General features: G+C 40.1%; 1 protein-coding gene across 26 annotated transcripts in view; it reads left to right on the top strand.

The window, feature by feature from the left end:
* The window catches only part of CADPS (calcium dependent secretion activator), a 481,539-nt gene that overhangs the window by 300,392 nt on the left and 162,021 nt on the right, over window positions 1-19,126 (top strand). For all 26 annotated transcript variants that reach the window (XM_035276026.3, XM_078351389.1, XM_078351390.1 and 23 more), the window contains exon 9: window positions 8,593-8,659. In XM_035276026.3, the coding sequence (XP_035131917.1) occupies window positions 8,593-8,659 (67 nt within the window). The remainder of the gene's footprint in view (window positions 1-8,592; window positions 8,660-19,126) is intronic.

Raw genomic sequence — 19,126 nt, 5'->3', positions numbered from 1 at the left:
TAGAGCTAGGTCCAGAGTTATTCCTTTCAATTCTACCTTAACTGAAGACCTGAAGCTTGACTGAAAGAGCTCCTCGTGGCTCTGAATTCCTTCAATGAGCCATAGTCCACCAACCAGGAGTAATCTGTAGCAATTCTGATATCCCTTTTATATCTTAACAAACTTCAAAAGGGATATAGTTTGTAACACTCAGCTATCTTCTTAAAAATCTCTTTTCCCCTTCCATTTCTATAGCTGTGCCACTGCTCTAGACCTCTCGTTTTTCAAAATCATTACACTTCTCTTATCATAGGTCTCCAAGACATCACTCTCTTTGGCACAGACTCTAAAACCAGGCTACTGGACTAGACTAATCAAATATCTTTAGTGTTTCACTTTATCTCTTGTTGACTTCTTATCTATAAATGTCAATTAGATCAAGTCAGTTTATAGTGTTGGTCAAATAATCTATATCCTCTCTGATTTCCTGTCATTTATTTCGAGAAAGCTCTCAATCTCTTACTACAGTTTTAAATTTGTTTATCCTGGTAGTTCTGTTTTTGCTTCATATATTTTGAAGCTTTGTTATCAGATGCAGAAACATTTAAGATTGTTATGTCTTCTTGATTGACTTACTCCTTTATCATTATGAAATAATCTTCTTTATCCCCAGCAATATTCTTTGCCTGAAATTTACCTTGTATAACAGTAATGTAGCCCCTCCAGCTTTTTTTTTAAGTATTAGCATGGCAAATCTTTTTTTCTATCTTTTTATTTTTAACCTATTGTGTCTTTGTAAAGTGCATTTCTTATAGGCAGCATAGAATGAGGTCTAACTTTTTAACTCAAATCTGAAGATCTCTGCCTTTTAGTTGAGATATTTAGCCTATTTACATTTAATGTGATTATTGATAGGTTTAAACTTATCATTTTGTTATTTGTCATCCTTGCTTTTTACTTTCTGTTTGTGCCATCTGATCTTTGTTTTCCTTTTCCTATTTTTCTGCCTTCTTTGGAATTAGCTGAATATCTTTATGATTCTACTTTGTCTTCTTTATTATATTATTATCCCTAAATGCCAGTTAGATCAAATTGCCTAGAATGCAATTCTTGCCACAACCACTTACTAGCTGTAGGCAAGTTGCTTAACCTCTCTGCACTTCATTTTGCTCAATGTAAAACAAATAACAACAATGTTTGTCTTGTAGGGTTGTTGTGAGGACTAAATGAGCTAATACACATACAGCATTTAGAACAAGGTCTGATACATGGTAATAGCTACAGCTATAAAACAGTTGTTGGTAGTGGTGGTTGTAATCATCATTGTTATTTGCTTTCATCTATTCTTTGTACTTTTCCCCAGCCCATGCTTCTTCTTGCTGGGCTGCTGCAAGATGGCTGAGGTACCTGGAGTCTCCCTGCTCTCCACCTTCTCCTTCACCACCCAAGGAGAGGACAAAAGCATCCCTGAGGAATCATGGTTCTTGCCTTACTACAACTTCTATTCTTATAAGAAGTTCTTATGAAGCATTTCTAACAAGGAGGAATAAGTTCAAGAGACCTATTGTACAATATGGTGACTATGATTAATAACACTATATTGTGTACTTGAAAATTACAAAGGAGTAGATAGTTAATAAACAGAGCTATGTTACTAATTTACATTAAATTCACAAATACCACATGAGAGAGGACTGTCCCATTTTTTTTCTTCAAATGAAAAGTTACAAGCATTGCCATGGGTGCTACCCTGGCAAGTAGTCCCAGGGCAGAGGGACACTGAGGCCAGGGGTGTCTTCCACGATTCAGTAGTTTTGGGGGATTCCTGGAACTTTAGTTGAACACAAATAAATCTTCATCTTCTTTTTTTTAATACTTTGCAGCTCATCACTCTGGCCTCTCATATAACTAAAATGAGAGTGAATTATCCCAGTGAATAACAGGGATGTCAGTGACCCAGTAGCAAGGATTTTACAAAAATGTCATAAGAGAGAATACATTCAAATCATGATGCAAAATATGGCGTGGAGCTCCAAACCCAGACATGTGTGTCTCACTTTCCCTTCCAACAGATGTGTACCCAAAAGTTGAATGTAAATTCAAATAAAGAATCCAAAGAGAAGCCCTTTGCAAAGGCAGTAATTACTTCTTACTCTTTCTGCTAGGACTGCTTTTTTTTTTTTTTTTTAGATGGAGTCTCACTCCATCACTCAGATTGGAGTGCAATGGAGTGATCTCAGCTCACTGCAACCTCCACCTCCCCGACCGCCTGGGTTCAAGTGATTCTCAACCTCAGCCTCCTGAGTAGCTGGGACTACAGATGCACACCACCATGCCCAGCTAATTTTTTTTTTTAATAGAGATGGGGTTTTACCATGTTGGCCAGGCTGGTCTTAATATCCTAACCTCATGTGATCTGTCCACTTCAGCCTCCCAAAGTTCTAGTAGTACAGGTGTGAGCCACTGTGAGGACTGCTGTTTTTACTAATACAAATAGTAGCACACACAACAACAACAACACCAATAATACGTATCCAGCCCTTACCACGTGCCAGTGAGTATGCTAAGCACTTGACATGTATCACCCCATGAGTTCTCAAAAGAACTCTATGAAGTAGCTGTTATGTTATCCCCACTTCACAGCTAAGGAGACTGAGGCAGAGGGTAGCTAAGCCAAAGGAAAGTTTATGACAGGGCCAAAATTCACATTTAGGTGTCTCTCCTTTAGTCTGAGATATAATCACTGGTCCAAACTTCCACTCATTACATTAGAATACTGCTTTATCTATTGGTAAATCCAGATTTCCACACATCCAGACAGCCTGAAGACAGAGTTGAGGGCCATAAATGCCCACACAAATAGATCTGCCTGTAGTGTGAGGAGCTAGAAGGGAAGCCACCTGTATGTCTGCAATAACAGAACTTCCATCTGCTCCAGGTACTGTGCATCCTATTTAATGAGCATGTTTTAACCCAAGAAAACGCAGAGCCGGAGCTGACTAGACAGAAACAGTACATCTCAGCCCTCAGTTTTTTTTAGTTTTGACACCTTCTGGTATGTGCCAAATTAGCAATAAATTCTGAGGAAAACCTCAGAGGGAAAGCCCCTCCCTCAAGCAGCCTTTCTGTAGGAAAATTGTTACTTTTTCTCTGATCCCACCAGCTTTCCCATTCAGAAGCCTTTAACCAGAAATCCCCTCTGTTCAATTAGAATCATGACTCATGTTCTGACTTCAAAAAAGAAACGAAGTTTGTCATCTAGAAGGGAGGAGGAAGAGTGTGAAGAGGAAGCTTTAGAGTCAGACTGTTCTGAGTTTAATTTCTGGCTGTGTCCTTCATCAGCTGTGGAACCTGGGAAAGTTACTTAAACTTTCTCAGCCTCAGCTCCCTCAACTATAAAACAGGAATAATAGTATGATGATACAGCTAATAGTAAGTGTTTGCTTTAAGCGAGCTATTGTTCTAAGCACTTTCTATTTCTACTTTAATCCTCACAACCCTTGAGGTAGGTACCCTTATTATTATCCCCATTATATAGATGAGCAAACTGAGGTATAGATGACTCTAGAAATTTATTTGCCCAAGGTTGCACACGAATCTAGGCAACATATCTCCAGATTTAAGCTCTTAACTCCTCCACAAGAGTGTAATAAACTCACATAAAGTGGCTGGCATAGCACAGAAAACTTGTAACACTTCACTAAGCAGTAGCTATGATTTTTATTATGAAGGGAGAGTTAATGATTCAGTATGAATTACACTCTATGGGTTCTAATGAACTTCTTTTCCTACTTTTATTTTCTTGTATTATGATTATATACACAATAGATGTTGTAGCTGTATTCACTGCTGCAAATCTCTGCGAAATGGGTAGTAGCTGCGAGATAGAATTCCAGAAAAGCATGAGGCTGTTACAATCTTGCTAGTCATTACTTAAAAACCACAAAATTTCTTGCGCACTTCCTGAAGTTTATCTTTTACATCATCTACTTCCCTGTGCAAGTAAGTCCAAGGAGATTTCCTTTCACATATTTAAGTTATTGATTACTGTTAAATGATACATTTTCCTCTGCCCATGGAGAGATTCTGTAATAAAGCTGACATTTGTTGTACATCTACTTCCTGACATGCTTCAAGCTCGTACTTCACAAGCACTGTCTCATTTCATCCTCACAACAGCCTTGTGAGTGAGGAACCATTACTGACCTGTCTTACAGAGCACCAAGAGGTTAAGAATCTTGACCAACACCTCACAGTAGCTGGTAGAACTAGAACTGGAAGATTATACTCTTAACTGTTAAAAGCCAATAATCTCTCTCCTTAGCCCTGGCTGAACCTCCCTTTTATGTCCATTTCTGCCATGAATACATTAATATATCATTGTAAGCACTGACCAGGACAGTTAGATGATTTATGTAACCCCAGAGCTGTTTGCACTGGCCTCAGCAGCATCACAGGACTTATCAGTCATCAAGTCAATGCTTCCTGCATCAGCTTTGGTCCAGCCATCACCTCCCTTGCCTGAACCCCTGTAACCAGCTCCTCACTGATCTCTCTACTTTCTCTCTTGCTCCTTCTTCCTACAGTGTATTCTCTACCCAGCAGCCAGTGCAATCTTCTTACATAGAAATATGATTGTGTCGCCACTCCCCCTCTCTTAAAACCCTTCCATAGTTTCTCATTCCTATTTAGAATGAGCATATTGGTGATCTGATTTACCCATTTAAGAGGTCAGTCTAGCTGCTGTGGGATGAATGGAGCAAAGAGACGAGAAGGAACGTGGGGAGGCCAGTTAGCAGATTCCTGTCATGGTGCACGTGGTGGTGATGGTGACTTGACTGGAGAGTTGCAGTGGGGATGGAATGAGGTGAGACACATTTGGGAAGGAATGCTATGGGTAACACCCCGAGGGACACCGAGGAAAGAAAACTGTGCAGACCCCAGGCACAATTGGTGCCTGATGTATAGCTCACTGCTTGCTTATATCTAGCTTATATATATAATCATACTTAGTCCCATATAATCTTTTTATATAATCATATAACTTACTGTTTACTATATCTAGCTTATATATATAATCATACTTGGTCCCATATAATCTTTTTATATAATCATATAATAACTTACTGTTTACTATATCTAGCTTATGTATATAATCATACTTAGTCCCATATAATCTTTTTATATAATCATATAACTTACTGTTTACTATATCTAGCTTATATATATAAAATCATACTTAGTCCCATATAATCTTTCTATATAATCATATAATTTACTGTTTACTATATCTAGCTTATATATATAATCATAGTTAGTCCCATATAATCATATAATAACTTACTGCTTAGTGTATCTAGCTTATCTATATAATGATACTTAGTTCCATATAATCTTTCTGTATAATCATATAGGTACTGTAGTCAGAGTTGTACTGACACATTTAGTGCTGACTTATAAAATCCTTCTATATAACCATATAGTAGTTTGTAATAGGAGGAATGCCTAGAGCAGTCACAGAACAGAAGCAGTACATGGGAAAACAGCCAGACCAAGACGAGAACAAAAGATCCAGGCAGTGACATCCCTGCCTGAAAGGGCATACGCTGTATGGCAGTCTTGGAGCAAGAGCCTCTGCTCCTGATAAAGGAGTCGTAGTACTTTGCATCCAGTTCCTGTGGAAAGTAAGCCTCAGGCCTGAGATCCCACAAATAACCGAGGGAGAAGAACCCCTCTGGTGTGACCAGTCACGGTGGCTGTACACCCTGTCAGTCTTTTCTCGCTTCTGTGCTAGCTCAAATCATCCTCCCATAAATATCTTAAGAGAAGAGCACAGTCTGTCAGCTCCCATTGCATTGGCTTATGGTATCTTTCTATCCGAAACCCTTTGAAGTCTCCAGCCCCCTCACTTGTGATAGGAATTCAGAAAAAACAACATGATTCTGTGATAGGAATTTAGAAAGCATAATCGGGGTTCCTTCCCTCCAGAAACTCATAGTTCAATAGGAACAATAAATATCACAACAAATAAATTAAAGCTGTGTGATAGTTGTAACAGCAGAATTAACTACAAGGCCTAGGAGGTGGTGATATCAAAGTGAGGGTTTAAACTGAGGGAGAATATGAGTTTTCTCATGAGGAGCAGGGAGAAGGCATCCCAGGCAGCATCAGTTGTACCAAGTTATAGAGGCGTGAAACTCTATGTTGTGGTCAGGAGTTCCAGATACACAATGTAGATAATACAATGTGCAGAAGCCAAGTCAAGGGGGTAAGCAGGAATAGAAAATGAACCACTTTTTAGGCTAGGTCAAGATGCTGGACTTTGTCTCTATAGGCTAAGGTTTTCCCAAGTGTATTCATGCCACTGATAGTACACAAGATAATTTTTAAAATATACAGATGAGCATGGATCAAATGCAGTCGGTCTTCCCTATCCACAGGTTCTGCACCTGAAAAATCAACCAACCATAGGTGGAAATATTTTGGGGAAAAAAATGAAAAATAAAAAGTACCTTAATAAAAAATAATACAAATAAAAAAATACAGTAGAGCAGCTATTTACATAGTATTTACATTGTACTAAGTATTGTAAGTACTCTAGAGATGTACTTATAGATTTAAAGTATATGGGAGGGGCCTGGTGTGGTGGCTTATACCTATAATCCCAGCACTTCAGGAGGCCAAGACAGGTGAATTACCTGAGGTCAAGAGTGGCTCACGCCTGTAATCCCAGCACTTTGGGAAACCGAGGCAGGTTGATCACCTGAGGTCAGGAGTTTGTGACCAGCCTAGCCAACATGGTGAAACCCTATCTCTACTAAAAATACAAAATTAGCTGGGCATGGTGGTGCGTGTCTGTAATCCCAGATACTCAGGTGGCTGAGGCAGGAGAATAGCTTAAACCCAGGAGGCAGAGGTTGCAGTGAGCCAAGATTGTGCCATTGCACTGCAGCCTGGGCGATGGAGCCAGACTCCATCTCAAAAAAAGAAAAAAATTCAAAAAAATAAAGCATTTGGGAGGATTTGCTTCAGTTATATGCAAATACCACACCATTTTATATAAGAGCATCTGTAGATTTTGGTGTCTGCAGGGGGTCCTGGAACCAATTCCCTGTAGATACTGAGGGACAACTGTAATCATTTATGTATTTTAATGTGTGCTACGTAAGTATAATTAGTATATCAAGCCTATAATATAGTTTCGTTTTCAAAATAAATTTATCCATGTTAACTAAGTGAATTTTTAAAAAGTAATCAAGTAAATCATAGAATAGGTGAACAGATATCATAAAAATGAAATGTAAGAAGCCAAAGTTTGAGGCACCTTTTATATAAACGGTGGGGAGAGGGGGCAGGCACTGAATGAATTTTAGCATGGAAAAGGCATGATGAGATTTGCAGGTGGTAAGCTCTGTCTCATTTCCAGGAATAGGTTGAAAATCATTCTCGTGTCCCTGAAACCAATTAAGAGGTTCCTCTATAATTGTCCATGGAAGCAAAAATTGTGGGTGGGGACTGAAATAGTGGAAGTGGGAAGAGGGAAGACAGAGCCGTGAGGAACTCCCCAGGAGGTAAAAATTCAACTGCACTTGGCGACTGAGGAATAAGGATGAGGAAACAGAAGGACCCAGGATGACTCCTGGGTTTCTGGCTTGAAGGTCTGAGTAGATTTTGGCTGCCAGCCACTCTTAGGAGCCCCTGAAACTTGTCAGGCAGTAAAAATTTTAATTAGGTGCATTCTTCATTATGTTCCAAAGCAGAAATTCTGTCTGAATTGAGGTGAAGTGAGGATTTGGAAATTGTCCAGTGGGTGTTGATGACAGTAAACAGGTGAAGCCAGTTTTAGAACTCAGTATTTGAATGTATTTGAGTATGACCAGAGCTCCCCTTTCTTAGTTGGATACAGCCTGAAAAATGCCAGCCTCAGTTCCTAGATCAATGCCAGTTCAATGTGTAACAATCCACAAAGTAGATAGGAAAATATGTGAATCAATTAGTAACATTAATCTGAACATATCCAGACAGTTCTGGGCTCTGCCTCTGTAGTCTTGACCCTGCTTCTTATTTTATTTTTCTGTATAAAAGATTAATTTCTTTCAAGAGCTTTTAGAGAAGGAGGAAGGAAGTGGGGGAGAACTTCCTATGTCGACTTGGAACTTCCTCCCTATAATACACCTGCAGTACAGCAAAAGAAAACAAGGGAAGGTTTTCCTGAATGAAACGTGGCAAGAGGTAAAAGAGGTGTAAAATTTAGTACTCTTTTTTTCTTTCCTGTGCAATGTCTTTCAGGAGTTCCCCTACCTAAAAGACTTTAAGCACATACACAAGTTAAGTTGCAGTGTAACATTTTCCAAGGTGCTTTCTGGAATCAGTCAAGGGATCTAAGTCTCACGATGGGCCTCAATTCCTCCTGTAAGTGGAAGTGAGCCACGCTTGCTGTTCTTTATGCTCAACCACAGAGCTCCAAAATCTGTGCCCTGTTCCTGAGCCATATGCATTTTCTTGTTTATAATGTACATTTCCATGTGCATTACCAAGCTTCATGACAAAGTGTGTTCAACAATTCACTCACTCAAGCATTAATGCAGCTCTGGTCTTTCTCCTTTCCCTTAGGTATTTGTGGGCCATCGGTAAGAATGTTTGGAAGAGATGGAAGAAAAGGTTTTTTGTATTGGTGCAGGTAACTTAATTCTTCAACTCTAATAATTCAGTCTTAAGAAACATCAGTATTAAAGATTTGCTAGAATGAATGAGTGCTTTTTAACTTAGGTATAACTTTAATAAAATACACAGAGCTAATGCATTTAGCTCAATAAATTTTTACCTATGTCCATGTAACCAGTATTCAGAGGAGGATACAGAACATTTCCAGTACCCAAAGGGGTCCCTTGTGCTCTATTTTCTAGTTTTATATCTCTTTAAATTTTTAAAAAATTAATACATACTCATAATTTTTTAAATTCAAAAAATCCAGAAGTATGTGAGATAAGTGAAGGAGAGTAGACTCTCACCCCTGCCCATTCTCCTGCCAGGGATGGAGGATTCCAGGAGGATTGCCAGATTAGGGCTATGGGGACATTAACCTCGGCTGAAAACAATGTAGTATTTTGAAAAGCACTGAGATAGGCACTATGAGTAAAGTTAGAATTTAGTTGGACTTTTTGCCTCTATTTTATTATTTAGCATGTTTGAATTTGAATTACCTGTGTGGGCATGCTCTCCTCCACTTGGTACCTGGTGCTTCCAAAAGTCTTAGCCAACTGCCCTTAACTATGTTTAATATCTAGAATAAATCTTTCCAGTAAACTTTTTGTTTAACTGAAACAAACCAAATTCTTCAAGTTGTTCTGCAACTTGCTTTTTTCACACAAGTGAAACAGCAATTTCTCCGTATTTGCACATATAGCTCTGGCTCTATTTTCTGTAGACTTTTCTCTTTTGGATAGACTTCTGGACTTTCCCAATTTGGGCTATTCTTAACAATGTTGCAGGGAACATCTGTGTATATGGATAGAAATGTAAATGCAGATATTGATATTGATACATCAGTCACATATAAATAATATTTTTACTCTTGAGCATTTCTTAAATTTTTTTTCCAGAAATAATACCTATCTTTGAAAGACCCCATCTTTTTGGTCAGGGAGGGGTGTTTGTTTTTTACATCAGGATTTTTCCATTTACAAAGGAGTTTTTCAGTGCTTCCTTTTAATTTCTAGGCGCCACTAGAGCATTTATAGTATCATTCAATTTGCAGAAAACTAATTTATGCTGTACTCTGAAAGATGTCACATAGTGAGTCAACTTGTAACTGCGTCACAAAATGTACTTATAGGGTTACTTGACTAGGATTAATATTTAGAGTGCTACCAGTATTTCGAGTGCTTTATACTCAGAGACCTGACTGTAAAGCAACTCCCTTTCAGGTCTAAATGACCTTGACAGTTCCACCAACTCTGAACTTCTAAGACTAGACCATCTATCGATCTACTTGTATCTGCTGTGCCACTAAAACAAAATGCAACTCTCTGGCTCTAATAAGAAGAGGTTATCTTTGCTTTCAGCATTGTTATGGGGTACAACAAAACCTTAAAGTGATTTAGCTGCAAGGAACATTTTGGAATGATGCCTATTCTTCAAAATAACTCTTGGCTAAGCAATGGAAGCTGTTTTAGCCTGTGATACATTTCCTCAGAGTAACAACTGACCAATATTTATTAAGCACCAACCTTGCATGGAGCACATTGAGAGGACATAGAGAAGAACTACCATGTCTGGTATTTCACGCCCAGAAAGGAATCTGTTAGAGTTCCACATATGCAAACAGCAGAAATAGTCTCAAGCTAATTAAGGTTGAAAAAATGAATATATGGAAGGCTTCAAAGAAGATAACTCATAGAAATGTGGAAAAGGCTGAATTACCCATCCATGTTAAGAACAGGGCACAGCATAGTTCCAGAAATCCAAGTTGTGTTAGTCAGCCTTCTCCAGAGGGACAGAACCAACAGGATATGTGTGTATAGAAAAGGGTGTTTATTAGGGAAAACTGGCTCACACATTACAAGGCAAAGTCTCACAATAGGGGTCTACAGGCTGCAGAAGAGAGAAGCTGGTAGTGGCTCATTCTGAGTCTGAAAGCCTCAAAACCAGGGAAGCCAACAGTACAGCCTTCAATCTAGGTCCAAAGGCCCATTAAGCCACTGGTACAAGTCCCAGTGTCTCAAGACCAACGAACCTGGAGCCTGATGCCCTTGGGCAGGAAGCACAGAAGGAAGTATCTAGCACAGAAGAAAGATGAAAGCCAGAAGACTCGGCAAGCAAACCTATCCCCACTCCTTCCACATGCTTTGTTCTAGCCACACCAGCAGCTGATTGGATGGTGTCTGTTCACACTGAGGGTGGGTCTTCCTCTCCTAGGCCACCAACTCAAGAGTCAATCTTCTCTGGCAACACCCTCACAGACACACCCAGAAACAACACTCCACCAACCATCTAGGCATCCTTCAATCCAAACAAATGGACACCTATATTAGCCATCACAAGTCCTGGGGACCACAGCCAGTGCTACTGGTGTGGTTAGGAGACAGACTGGCACTGACCACTTTCCACCCTTGTATCTCTCCTTGAGGGTCAAATTTGATAGAGGGAGAATTGGTTTAGTCCAAACTAGCTCCCTCTCAACTTTTAGCAGGAAGAAGGGGTGGCACTTGGGTTGAAATGAAATTCCACTGGATTTCTTTCATGCAAAATTAGGATGCCATTACCAGAAGGAGAAATGGATACTGGGAAGGCAAAAATAGATGCTATCCACTTTAAAGAGCTTACAATATAAATGAAAATACAAGACACATCAAAAGAGGCAGTGCTGGCCAGGAGTGGTGGCTCATGCCTGTAATCCCAGCACTTTGAGAGGCTGAAGTGGGTGGATCACTTGAGGTCAGGAGTTTGACCAGCCTGGTCAACGTGGTGAAACCCTGTCTCTACGAAAAATACAAAAACTAGCCAGGCACACTTGCTTGCGCCTGTAAACCCAGCTTCTGGGAATACTGAGGCAGGAGAATTGCTTGAACCAAGGAGGTGGAGGCTGCAGTGAGCTGAGATTGCGCCACTGCACTCCAGCCTGGAGACTCCATCCCAAAACAAAAGAAAAAGAAAAAAAAACAGGCAGTGCTGAGTCATGCATAGTTCTCACCACTCCATGCTTCTCATCGCACTTGGCACAGCAGTCTCTCTTAGAATCACTTGGTGGGAGCATGCCTGGCCTCCTCAATAGACTGTGCACTGTTTCAGGGCCAGTTCTGTTTCTGATTCTTTTTTGTGTTCTTCCCTCTTTTCCCCGCCACACCCATACACAGTCCCTAGCCCAGTGTCTGGCACAGGCAGTCAGGAAATATTTCGTGGAAGAGAAAAGAAGAAGAAAGAGGAGAAAAGCTCAGACAATGCCTTGGGCAGTGCTGAAAAAGGATAGATCATGTGCTCCGAGAAGTGGCTGGTGACAACCGTTCTCAGATTTCTGAGAAACATTGACATGATGAAGTTCTTAGGAGAAGTAGATGACCTCTTATTTCAGGAGAGGAAACTCTTCAGGAAAAACAGGAGGAAATGTGTGGAAACCATCAGTAAAGCCATGTCTGTACAGTAAGTACATAGAGAATCGAAAGGGAGAGAAATATTTTTTTCAGGCAACTGGAACACAGATGTTTAGAGCCTTTACACTGAGCCTTCTACCAAGAGAAAATGAAAGTCACACAGCAGCTAAAAAGCAAGCTCTGTGCCCACTTCTGAGAATCATAAAAGGGCACATCTCATCTAAAGTTCAGTATCTTTCCTTGAAGGGCAGGAGAAAATAATTTCAGAATTTTGTGAGATTTTTCATGTACATATGATTATCATTAACTTTAAAGAGCCATCGAGGTACATTGGTACATCCATCCCCCAAAGAAAATCTGTTTCAGCCTGAATCAGATTTCTCCCTTACCAACCTCTATGACATACAGAGGTGACATGAGTGTCCCATCATCACAGAGATAATCGGGGAGCTAGGACTACAACTCAGGTCTTCTCTTTCAAGCCTTGTCATATTCACCACAATGTCCAAAAGCAATTTGCTGGCATACCCAGAAAATACTGCATTATTTTTTAATTCTTTCCATTTTTTTCATCTCCCCTATTTAAATGATCACATTTAGAAGCACTTTATCAAAGTCATAAAGAAAAAAAGCACACTCCTTTGAAACAACCCCAATGCCATCATAGCTGCGGGAAGAAAATTCAAGGCCAACCGTGCTGGTCCAATTCAGAGGAAGCAAAAATGTCCCAGGTTGTTTGAAGGAAAGGATGTCAGTCTAAGTGGTGACAATCGGCCCCCAACAGCTGCATGCAGTGTTGAATTCAGTCACACATACAAACAATTTTCAGTTTCTCTTTAGCCACCAAACCCTTGCTTTGAAACTCAAAATGCAAACGTGAAACCCAGAAAACTACCTGGTCCAATTTGCAGAAGGGTGAGGGTGCTGGGGAAGAAAGAAGATTCCCCTAACCCTGCCCCTGCTCCAAGGCAGCCTTAAAGGGAACTCCGTGGAAAACAGTGTGGAAACCACCAAACAGAAAGTATGTCTACCCAAGCCACTTACTGAATCTTTGTGTCTTTCAATTCAGATGTTACATCTTACAGAATTTATTTATATAGAGAGCTAGCAACACACAATTTCCGGCACAATTGTGATTTAATACATTAGATTTAAAACAAGTAAAATTTTCTGATAAAAAAAACAAAGATGAAGAGAGGACCTCCAATGTTAGTCTCCTCGAAATTCATGTCCTGCTCTACACATATAGGCAGAGTCTACTTTTTTGCTTAACAATTAAAATTCTCCCTGACTGAATTTCCTTTTAGTGCTACTACCTTGGGGAACCAAATGTTAGACTGTTAAGGGACTTCCTACTAGCCAGGGATGAAGGACATACTCAGAAGAGTGTTAAACTAAAGTAGCAACTCCCATTTTTTAAGGATCCAAGCTAAAATTATTATAGATCTGGCTAGAATCTACCCTACTGACTGTGAAGGGAATGAAGCAGTTGTAAGGAGCTTCTGTGCCAGAGATTCAAGCATTCCTGTACGATGAGACAGTGTCTGTAAATGTGGGCCTGGACCATCTGCATCCGGTGTTTAAAATGCAGATCCTAAGGTGCCATCCAGAAGACTCTAATACAGTAAGTCCGGGGTGGAGGCCAGTAATCCATACTTATACCAAGCACCCCAGGAGGTACTGATGCAGGTGGTCCAAAGGCCACCCCTGGAGAAACACTGCCTTGGAGGTCATTGTTCCACTTAAAGTGAAGGGTCTCATTCCCTTCAGACTACACCATCTTAGAGTTTATGTTCTCTGAGAACCAAGCATCAGAGTAGGTAAACAGATAATTATATGCAAATGGCAATAATAAATCCTCCTCTTGCCATGTTCCTTGAAATTCCAATAGATGTCCTATAAACTTGGCTGGCTGCAAACCCTAACCCAGAGATCAAGGGAAAATGGGTCTTCAGCACCCTGAATCAAGAAATTACTGGGGCCTTCTTCTAAGCCCTCAGGTCCATGGTGAGAACCAAATACAAAGGTTACTACTGTTAGTAACTCTAATGTGACCAAATCAACACTAATGATAAAGATGCCAACGCCATAAAGTACTGCTGGATAGCCAGAATGCCTCACCCTGTGTGTGTAAGGAGAACAGTGAAGACAGGCCAGCTTATCACCCATATCAGGTTAGAAAGTCTTACCTCTATCATCTTTTGATTTTAAAAATATTTTTATTCTGTGGTCAAAAGATTTCTGGTTAAAATCTGTTTTTTTGATTGGTGTTCAAGTAATTTCTGAGATATTTCCCCCATTTTAACACTATACAAACTGTATTCTGTGGTTCCTCTAATAATGTGAGCAATCACTTATATGGGCTCTTAGAGTTTACAAAGCAATCATCAAGCTAGTCTTCACAACCTTTCTGTACTACAGGGAGGACAAGCTTTTCTCAACTTCACGTCAGAGGAAACTAGGCTCAGATGGGTTAAGTGACCTGCTCAAGATCAATGGCTTATAAGCAGCCATATATGAACCTAACACAGGTCTTTTAACCACAACTGCCTTCAGTAACTCCAAGCAGTTAGCTAGGGCTGATTGTACTCAAAGAGACTGATGCATGCAGAACGTTTTATATATATATATGATGGAATACTACTTATCCATAAAAAATGAATTAATGACATTCACAGCAATCTGAATGGGATTGGAGAATTTTAGTCTAAGTGAAGTAACTCAGGAATGGAAAATCAAACATTGTATGTTCTCACTCATAAGTAGGGGCTAAACTATGAGGATGCAAAGGCATAAGAATGACATCGTGGAATTTGGGGACTCAGGAGAAAAGGGTAGGAAGGGTGAGGGATAAAAGACTACAAATTGGGTTCAGTGTATGCTGATCGGGAGATGGGTACACCAAAATCTCACAAGTCACCACTAAAGAATTTAGTCCTTTAACCAAATACCACCTGTTCCCCAAAAATCTATAGCAATAAGACATTTTTTAAATAAAAAAAATTTTAAAGAATGTTCTAGAACTGATTACTCAGATGGAACCAGCATGGCTCCTCTATTTCTGATTCCCGACTGAGAATGTTACCAGAAATTATGTTCCAGCTTTCAGAAAAGTGGCGACATCAGAACAAGATAAAATATTATTAGATAATATATAATGCCTCAGAATACAGTAGTAGTCACCTGGGAATACCATATTGAAATAAATTAACCACAAAAATTAGGTGTAAGACATATGAGTAGTTGAAGGATTTGTGACTCTGAATGTTTGTTTTTCCCACTCAACTCCACAATTGCCATATAAGACATTTATATTTATATTCTGGTTGCAAATGGCAGATATCAACCCCAACAAGCTTAAGTTTTAAAAAGAGAAGAATTGTATTGGTTAGCTAATTAAACTAGTAATTAACTGGAGAGTCTTCTGTCATGGCTAGATCCAGAACTCAAACAACATCATCACACCCCCATCTCTCAATATATATAATCTCTTGGTTCTGCTTTCCTCTGAATTGACTTTGCCCTCAGGCACGATCTCTGGCAGCTCAAGCCTTACGAAAGTTTGGCAGCCCCAAAGAAAACTTGTCTTTTCCAATTGTTCCAATACAGGCCTTCAGTGAGCTTTTCTTAGCCCGATGTGGTACCAAATCCTTGCATCAGTCACTGCAACCAAGGAGTACTATGTTGACTGGGGAGGCATGGGCCGAGTGTTCTACCCACTCTCCTTCCAGCTAGTGGTAGTTAGTCCCACACAAACCACTTGCACTGAAAGTTGAAAAGAGAGTGGTTCCCAGAGGAAGACCAGGATTCAGTTGTGGGAGGGAAATGAATGCCCTGCATGCACACATGAGAAATGCCCCCACAGAAGGCCAGGTGCAGTGGCTTGTATCTATAATCTCAGCATTTCAGGAGACTGAGCTGGGATGATCACTTGAGGCCAGGAGTTTGAGACCAGCTTGGGCAACATAGTGAGACCGTATGTCTACAAGAAATAAATTATTTTTTAATTATCAAAAAAAGAAATGTCCAACAGATGTTATCATCGTCCCCATTTAAAGATCACAAAACCGTGTCCCAGAAAAGTTAACTGAACTGCCTTGGGTCACGTAGCAATTAATGGATCTGAAAACCAAATCCAGTTCGGCATGTTCTCCTTCTACTCCACCAAATGGCCTTCACGTCAGTGTCAATCAAGAGTCTGGGATTTAGACACTGTGATCCTTCATTCACAACTACAACGCACTAAAAATAGTCCTTAGTCTCCAGGAACTATGTGATTCACACCATAAAAATTTTCTCAGCTGGGCACAGTGGCTCACACCTGTAACCCCAGCACTTTGGGAAGCCAAGGCGGGTGGATCACCTGAAGTCGGGACCAGTGTGACCAACATGATGAAACCCTGTCTCTAATAAAATATAAGAAAATTAGCCAGGCATGTTGGTGTGTGCCTGTGGTCCTATCTACTCAGGGAGGCTGAGATAGAATTTCTTGAACCCAGGAGGCAGTGGTTGCAGTGAGCCGAGATTGCGCCACTGTACTCAGCCTGGGAAATGATGTGAGACTCCAACTCACAAAAAAAGAAAAAGGAAAAAGAAAATAAAAATTTCTCCATCTTCAGATTTTGGCTCAATTGGCCAATGCTTCCTCAGGAATTCTTTGCCTAACCACCCACCTAGACCAAATCTCCAAGCTCTTACAGTACCATATACATCTCATTTTAATATGTGCCACTATTAACATAACACGTTTCTGAAATGTGATTAATGTCTACCTTCACACTAGACATGAGGGCAGGAATCATGTCTGGTTTTCTGCATATTTATAGGCCCAAAACCAAACACACTACCTTTGTATTTGTTGAATGAATTAATGCATCTATTATAAACAACTCTTTTCTAAAATATGTATGTGAATTTTGGACAAGGGCTGGTGACCAGGGTTCAGTTAAAAAAAAAAAAAGCTGATTAATTTTCAAAGAACAATGGTAAATGCAAGGAAAGGGGATTTAGACAAAATGCATTCTACTGTTAGTTGTACGTCCAAGTATCTTAGTCTCCCATAGGTGATAGGAAGAAGGGGAGGGGAGAGTTGGGAATAAGAAAGGTTTAACCTTTTCATCTCATGACTGGAATCTACTTGCTAACTATAATTGAAACTCAGGTGCAAACCTTAGAAGTTCTGGACAGTTCCTATATATTAAAACAGTGGTTCTCATACTTCAGCATGTATTAAGAAATATCTGGCCAATTGTGGTGGCTCATGCCTATAATCCCAGCACTTTGGGAGACCAAAATGGGAGGATCACTTGAGCTCAGGAGTTCAAACCAGCCTGGGTAACATAGTGAGACAACCCACCCCCTACAAAAAAAAAAAATTTTTTTTTAATTAGCCAGGCATGGTGGCACATACCTATAGTCCCAGCTACTGAGGAGGCTGAAGCAGGAGGATCGCTTGAGCCCAGGAGGTCGAGGTTGTAGTGAGCCATGTTTGTGTCACTGCACTTCAGCCTGAGCAATAGCAAGATCCTATTTTGAGAGAGAGAGAGAGAAGGAAAGAAAGAATCTGAGACAATTATGAAAAACGCATAATCCTAAGGCCCACTATGACCTGAGATTCTGATTCTGGTTTGACCTCCTTACCCACTCCAACACCCACTGTCTAATAATGAAAGGCAACTGCTGCCGTTCACTCTTTTTTTGTTCTGAAATGGAGTTTCGATCTTTGCCCAGGCTAGAGTACAGTAGCCTGATCTCAGCTTACTGCAACCTTTGCCTTCTGGTTTCAAGTGATTCTCCTCCCTCAGTCTCCCACTTAGCTGAGATTACAGGCGCCCACCACCATGACTAGCTAATTTTTGTATTTTTAGTAGAGGCAGGGTTTCAACATGTTGTCCAGGCTGGTCTCAAACTCCTGACCTCGTGATCTGCACACCTCAGCTTCCCAAAGTGCTGAGATTACAGGCGTGAGCCACTGTGCCTGGCCCACCATCCACTGTTTAGGGAATATTACTTCAAAGCATTTTCTAGTTAAAACAAGTGACTGGAAATAAGCTAAGGGTTTTTAAAGGTGTATCTGAGGTGCAGCCACCTTTAAAATAAAACCTCGCTGACTGTTCCCTCAGAAGTCCCAACTGTCTGTCCCATGATTCCATGAGAAGACACATACCTACCAAAAATCCCAAGGATGTGAAAGGCATAGTCCTTTAAGCCCTTCTCTCCAGAGTGCACTTTCAGATGTCTGCGTGTCTTTTGAGATCACTAGACTCGTATGCTTTCTGTAGTAGGCCAGGCTCTCTGACAGGGGTGACTGACTTTCTCACTTCTAACGTGCATTCCAGGCTTTGCTGTGCCTTTATTACAACAGTGTTCTCTGCCTCATTAATTTTTCATCAACAAAATACAGTCTTAAAAGAATTCTACTATGACAAAGGAACATGCATTTCCTTGGGAATGGCTTTCATTTAGTGTGATCTTGTGGAAGTTTAAAAAATAAATTTAAGACTTTCCAAATATTTGCATATCTCCCACCATTCAAGCACTCTAGAAAAACCAAGATTCCCCCCAAAATTTTCAATAATTTGAACCATTCAAAGAGAAATCATTCCTCTTCCCCGCCTTTATTTCCTAAAGTATATTGTGAAATCCTAAATCAAGATGCTCTCAATGAACCAACTCAGTTTGGTTTACCAACCCAGACCAATTCAGTTTGTCGACAGTGACTTTAGCAATATAACCAGAAGAGGGCATCAGCATACAGCTCTCCAAGAAGCAAGCCACTGAAATAGAAAAGCAAAAAAAATTAAAAAGCCCAAACCATGTAGTAATAGTAAATGCATAAGTCTTGAAATAACACCCTTCTGTTGTGATTTTTTTTAATCTCAAGTGAGTGTCGGCAACTCTCGGTTTGGCTAATCACATTAACAAACTGTGTCATTTTTCATGTTGCCAGATGAGAAATGCCAGGTTAAGAAAAAAAAAATCCCCACAGGACCATTCTAGCAGTATCTATGATCGTTGTCATGCAGAGTGTCACAGGGAATTTATTATCCCTAAGACCA

Source organism: Callithrix jacchus, chromosome 15 (assembly GCF_049354715.1).
Source record: "Callithrix jacchus isolate 240 chromosome 15, calJac240_pri, whole genome shotgun sequence".
NCBI classification, from domain to species: domain Eukaryota; kingdom Metazoa; phylum Chordata; class Mammalia; order Primates; family Cebidae; genus Callithrix; species Callithrix jacchus.
The sequence above is the reverse complement of the archived record's forward strand: the minus strand, read 5'-3'. Positions and strand labels throughout refer to the sequence as shown.